The sequence below is a fragment of the Filicampus tigris genome, chromosome 1 (genome assembly GCF_054856515.1).
Source record: "Filicampus tigris isolate MCC_2025a chromosome 1, RoL_Ftig_1.0, whole genome shotgun sequence".
Taxonomy (NCBI): Eukaryota; Metazoa; Chordata; class Actinopteri; order Syngnathiformes; family Syngnathidae; genus Filicampus; species Filicampus tigris.
The window spans coordinates 23,928,346-23,934,935 of record NC_141217.1 but is presented as its reverse complement, the minus strand read 5'-3'; the positions used below and the strand labels follow the sequence as shown (position 1 = coordinate 23,934,935).

General features: G+C 40.9%; 1 protein-coding gene across 2 annotated transcripts; it reads right to left on the bottom strand.

Moving 5' to 3' along the window:
- Nucleotides 1–1,725: 1,725 nt before the first annotated feature.
- rassf11 (Ras association domain family member 11) lies at nt 1,726–3,750 on the bottom strand. 2 transcript variants are annotated; one of them, XM_086028096.1, is made up of 2 exons: nt 3,636–3,750; nt 1,726–3,543 (listed from the first exon to the last, which is right to left on the bottom strand). In XM_086028096.1, exons 1-2 carry the CDS (start codon nt 3,736–3,738, stop codon nt 2,273–2,275), a joined length of 1,374 nt encoding a protein of 457 aa, XP_085884222.1. In that variant the 5' UTR covers nt 3,739–3,750; the 3' UTR covers nt 1,726–2,272. The 2 variants fall into 2 exon arrangements, with proteins under 2 accessions (XP_085884222.1, XP_085884213.1); XM_086028087.1 differs by having other exon boundaries at nt 3,621–3,743.
- Nucleotides 3,751–6,590: the final 2,840 nt, after the last annotated feature.

The window sequence follows — 6,590 nt, the reverse complement described above, 5'->3', positions numbered from 1 at the left end:
CCAAACTGGAGCCTTTAAATACTTTTTTGGTATTCACAAGCTCCACTAAAGCAATTTCTCCCAGGTGCAGAATTCCTTGTGGCATCTTATATCTGCAGTTATTTTAGTTTTTATTATTATTATTTTTGCACATGTTGCTTTTTCCATTGAAACTCAGTCTACTATGAGAAACAAGGTGCCTAAAAAAAAAAACAAGCAAAATGTGGGGGGGTGGGGCTTAAAAAGGCTTGTTTGTTTCCCAGCCAGCCACCGATATAAAGAACAATCTTTGAATGGCTTTCTTGTTAAGTAGAGATAATGATATGCATCCCAAACCTGTGGGTTAAACAATACTGTATGTAATGTGTGCTTTTTTTCCCTTAGTTGAAGTCAGACTTCATATATAAGAGAACAAATTTATGGGGGAAAAGTAAGGTATTAGAAACTAAGTTAAAAAAAAAAATTAAAAAAAAAAAAAAAGAAAAGAAAAAAACAACAGAATCAGGATCAATCAATCTGCAGCGATCACTGGGTTTCAGTTGAACCGCGTACAGAGGTTCCTAAGTACGTTTAATGGTCTTGAATAAATAAGCAAATTAAAGTTTTATGAAAATCAAGTGGTGCTTTGTTGTTGTTTTTTTTACTGTTATCGATGAAATTGCACGGTATTGTATGGAGTTTGCATGTTCTCCGCTTGCCTGCGTGGGTTTTCTCTGGGTCCTCCGGTTTCCTCACTCATTCCAAGAAAATGCATGGCAGGTTGATTGGACACTCTAAATTAAAGGTGTGATTGTGAGTGCGGATGTTTGTCTCTGTGTGCCCTGCGATTGGCTGGCAACCAAATTCAGGGTGTCCCCCGCCTACTGCCCGAAGACAGCTGGGATAGGCTCCAGCACGCCCGCGACCCTTGTGAGGAGAAGCGGTATCAATAATGGATGTATGTTCAATATTTTCGTCATTTGTGCACTTACAAAATAAGATTAAAAAAACAAAAGCGAGTGCCTATTTAGGTTCCGATGCATTATCACTTACGGAGGCAGCATTTAATCACGAAGCGGTTTAATTTCACTTGTCACCTAAGAGTAGTTGTAGGTGCATGACATTGCCAAACACAAATGCGTACCTCCATCCCCTTGTTGACAATTTAGCGGATGATTATTATCAGAAGATAATGCTGGTAGCACTGTTATCCAAAGCTAATCTGCAAACACTGTGCACCCCCGTATTTGCTGAGAGACTTAGTGGCATGTCATTAATTAGTCCCAGTTTTGTAACAGTGGAGAAGGGCTCTCTCGCACACATTGTCAGAAATGAGCAGATCCAGATTTAACTTTTAAATTCACACCCAATGAACGGGCAGGCATGCCAAAGACCCAACTTTTAGCATACAATCACTCACTTTTCCATCAGTCCCCTTGTTCATGCAAAAAAATACTTCCCTACTGATTGTGTACCAGGGGTGTAGAGATCCCTTTGGAGGAGGTCATGGTCCTTTTTTTTTTTTTAATTGTAAAAACAATATAACATTAGCATGTGCACAAAATGCTAATCTGTGGCCATTCAATACAAATTTCTAGCACCCTATTGAACAATTGGGTTAGCAAATTGAGAGCTCCTGTTCTGGAAATGGTAAGGAAAGAGGTAGAGGCTAGCACTATAAACAATGGAAGGAGATAATGTCGTCGGATTGAATTTTGTTTGAGACTATAGGAATAAGATACAAGGAGATTGTCAAAAACATCACAGTGCATTGCAGGCAATTTATGAGCGCAGAATACTAAATGACACTCTTGTTTAAGGACACAGGCCAGCGGGGGTTTAGGGGTGGGGGTTAAAGGGCATTTTGGGCAGCAGTCACTATACTACTGTAGCTACAACTTGAAGGTGGTAATTACAAAAACTTCCAAGTCGCTGGTATTGGGCCAAAACCTTGTACCTCCAAAATAGTCACTTTTCAAGGGACCCCCAAAATGGCAAGTTTGTTAAATCATTATCATAGCATTGCAGCGTGAAAGAGAGCAAGCCATTTTGAACACTTTAATAATTACATCTATGCGTGCGGACTGACCAATAGTGTCGATTTTGGAAAAAGTATGAAATTCACCTAAATGTGTCTTATGAGGTTTTGGCCCGACGCCAGCAAAGTACAAGAGCAAAGGGCACACCTAACACATGGGACTACATGCAAGGAATGTTGAATTTAAAGCATTAGTGCTTTCTGAACATGTACATGAGATATCGCAAGAGTGTAATGAAGTGGCCATTAACTCACGGTGACTTTTTTCCCCCTTCATTAATCTTTGGTTCCGCCTAAATAAATAGTGAGCTCCGAGCGGTGTATCTCTGTCGTCTTTTTGTTTGATTTAGAGTTTTGCCCTGCAGACCAGCATGCCCACCACTCCCTGAGCTCAGCTGGCCCGGTGGGCCGGCGCTCCTTTATCTGACTAGGAGGAAATAAAGCGGGAGAAGGGTTGACATTTTTGGGCGGCCACTTCCTGTCACTATTTACATCTAGTTCTGTCTCAAATTGCTGCCTATTTGAGTCCTTGGTCAGATTGCCGTCTGCAGCGTGTGGGCCCTCTTTGGAGTCAACATTTTGAGCTCTGCAGAAGTCCAGTTTTTGCATTTCGCTCTTGTAGTCCTCCAGTTTGGCCTTGCAGTCCACAACCTTTGCTTTCATGTCATGAAACTGATTCTGCAAATCTCTCTCAAAATCTTCTTCTACCTTTAATTCATTCTCCCAGAACCTGATCTGCTCCATCTCTTCTTCAATCAGCTTCCGCTCTTCCCTGGTCCGCTCGCTTTCCCGCAGCTCTGAAATCTCATCGTCCACACACCCTATCTGGACTTGCAGCTTTTGAAGGTAGCTGAGCTGGCATATGATCGTTTGTCTTAGGTGATTCATCTCGTCTTCACTGTTAGAATCGGAGAGGCTCTCGAGTTTTCCCGCACGTGTTTTCTTGGAGTTTTTATTTTCTTTAACCTTCTGCTGGGTTCCCATGCAACAAGATGTCTGATCCAAGTCGGACTTTGAGTTTCTTTGACCTCGGACTTGGCTCTGCTCACGTGGACTCTTTCTGGCAGCAGAAAGTGTGACACTCAGAAAAGTTCGTTGATTTTTTTCAGTCTTTTTCTTGCCGCTGTCCTGATCACCTGATGTGCTATAGACCTGTGTTTTCCCCAGATTCTCCAGCCATTCCCAAGCCTCCTCCATGAGGGTCAGGGACTTTCTTTTGGGTCTTTTCAGATGCTCGTGGTTCTGGTCCGCGTCGCGCCTCAAGCAGGACAGCGGAAAGCTCTGCCGATGCAGATTCAGCGTCCCGCTGCGATGCCAACCTCTAGCCGCGGTTTCTTTCCTCCGCAGTGGCGGACAAGGCTGGTGTCGGCCCACTTTGGCCCTGCTCATTTCGTCGTAAACTGAAGGGCCGCTGTGGAGCAAAGTGAGCTGGACCTCCTTGGCGTGTTCCCCATACTTCTTCAGCATCTCTAGTGGGTGCTCATCCGGCGCCATGCACCTCTCGAAGTCTTTGAACGTCTCGCGTAACATGTAACGTCCAGGCTGGCCTAAATGAAAAAGGTGACATGGTTTTGTTTTCAACTTTATGGGGTAATAAAAAGTACGGTAAAGGTGTAGCTCCCACCATATAGGCACGTACCCAGGGCTTGAGCCAACACCGTGACCACCTCTTGGCATGTTGTCTCATCGGTAACTCCACAAACCAAACGTGGCACGCTGTCCACAGACACTTTGATTTCCATCGTACGCAATCTGTTAAGAAAAGTATTCATTTTTGATAAAGGAGACACAACAAATAGGGCGTTACTTGAATATTAGCATTTATTTGATCCAATAATTAGTTAGCCAGATATAAGTTTGACTGCACTTCAACTTCAAATTTCTTTTTTAGGACCATGCTTCTCATACAATTACACTTCCCTTGTTCTTGATACTGCATAATATGTCGGGATGTAACAATATCCAAGCATTACGATATCATGATATTGTGGGGAGGTTGATGATATAAAAAAAAAAAATCTCATAATATTGTATAAAAATTTATGACATTGTAAAAAAAAAAAAAAAACTAATATTAAAAACAAAGCACAACATTGTGTTTTTGGACATAAACAGGAGTGACAAAGAAATAGTCTCAGCCCGTTCTTTCATTTTCATGTTTTCCTATTGGCTCAGCGACGCAAAGTATCATGGTCTATGTAGTTCACAATGCTGTGTTTAGCTGAACCAGGCAAAAAGTCATCATTTGGCAATTTTAACATTGCGATATGGCTGTTATCGATACAGCACTAGTGGTATGATGCATTGTTGTTGTACAAAAAGGTTCCAGTTACAAGTTCAGCTCAAATAAAACCCAATCCCATGTCGAGATCGCAATTACTGTTCCACACTGTGAATGGAGACCTGCCCTGCCCTAAAAATAAATAACTCAATGGCAGTATGACTGAATCCCTAAAACATATTCATGTGTCTGAGATCTTGAATTTTCAAGCATAGTATATTCGAAGAAAATGCTTGAAGCCACCTACCGTGTTGTGCTGCTTGTGGTAAAGATGATCAGAAGTGTCTGCTTGGCTGAGTGCTCTGCTCAGGAGGAAAAAACAGACTAATTAAGAGTAATTAGAACTCCCAAAGGCATTTAAACAACCCAAAGGCGGCTTGTGATCCCACCCACATTACACTCATATTACACTCCCTGACTTTAATTTGATCACATTTGTTACATTTTCAACTTGGTGTCAAGTTGTTTTTTCTTTTTGTTTTTTACCGTTAAAATCAGTCATCATGCTTAGTCCAGCATTTTTTTTTAAATTTGTCAGCACGCACCCCTCGCCCCAAAAATGGGCATCCGGTCCGGCCCAGGGAAAGACTGCCTAGCTCTGCAATTTTGTTTCCATATTTAAGTGTATTATTGACCCATATAAGTCGCTGTTAAGGTTCAAAATGGTTTTCAATAATAAATCTACTTCACTAATTAAGTGTAGTAGCACCAGTGGTACGCAAGCTCCATTGAGTGGCAAGTACAATTTAGTTTGTATTAATTTTGTTGTTCAATAGATTTGCATTCAATGTGTTGTGCACAGTTTTTAACTTTTATGTGCAGTGCTTTTTGTTTGTATCCTTTCCCCATTGTTTTCTATATTTAAGGGTCAAGTATAATTAAATAATTACAGCAACGTACAATTACACTAAATATAGACTGCCTTCGAAAGTTTGGTAACAACTTTTTCATGCTATTGAGTGGAGACGTGGAATCAAAATTTGGATTTGTGATGTGCTTTTTAAGAATGAAACCCCTAGATTTTCATGAGCACTTAGGCATGCCACGCTACAGTATTTTAATGTTGGTCAGTGGTACGTTCGCTCTCCCAGTACCACCATTATGTATTTTAGGTGGTGCTTGATGTAAAATGTTGAGAACCACATACTAGTATTAAAAAAAAAAAAAAAATCTAATGTCAAGCAGCTGTTGTTTGTGACGGGGTGGAGTGGGGTTGCAAGGTAACATGATAGGAAGCGACTCGGACCCCCTCAGCTCCATGTTGCCATGTAGACCACCGTCATGTCCATTAGCTCCGTGTCCACCTTGGCAACCATTTACATCTCAATCTAAAACTGAGAATTATTCATGTGCTTACCGTTTGACTTTGAAGCATTGTCCTTCAAGTTCAACCTCACTTAAAAACTTTGGCAGACTCCCGAGTGCCAGCCCCTTCACACTCCCAGGCGTCAGTATGAGAACCCACGAAGATCGGATATACGATAACCACAATTTATTGTTGTTGGATGAGAATTTTTATAGCACAGACCAACAGCCAAGTTTTGAACTCCTCAAGTATTGAAAGATAGTTACATATACTTACTAAGGTTACACAGCTGGTATTACAGTGAATATTGTCATTGCTTACACTGTATATGCTTTGGTTGAAACCGCACAAAAGTGAATTTCTGAGCTTTGAACCAACTGGACGCCTTTTTTTTTTAAAAAAAAAACTTGATCTCTAACCCATTCAACCGTAAAACGAACTCTGACATTTGAGCTCACGGTCCCTAAAAATAGAAGTCCTGCTGTCTGTCTTCACACTGCAGTGTCCCAGATGGATGGCACACCAGAGGCGTGTTACATAAATGGCCAATATAGGGTGTTTTGCATTACTTAAAACATTCAATGCAAAAAAGACTACAAGTTCATACATATTGCTCATTGTCAAAGTGAAGGGTGATTGAAGGGTTTTTCATTTTTTTTAGGTTAACTTATTTTTACACTTGTGTTACAGTTAAAAAGTGAACAACACCGGGTACATTTTTGTTCATCAGAGAACTTCTGCCTTCTGTGGATTTCTGTTGTCGTAGATCGTCTGTTGACAGAAAAATATCAACGAGGCTACAGGGAATTTATTAGCTATTTGACATACTCCTAAAGTAGCCTATAAAAACAAACAAAAACATGCGTAGTGTCTAATAGAAAAAATAGTTTATTCAACAAAATGACGGAATGAAGCTTCCTGTACACTTAGAAATGCTGAGTTGTTGTTTTAGCTTGTCCATATAGCGCCGTGACTTGTCATGCTTTGAGTCAAACCCTGAATGCCTT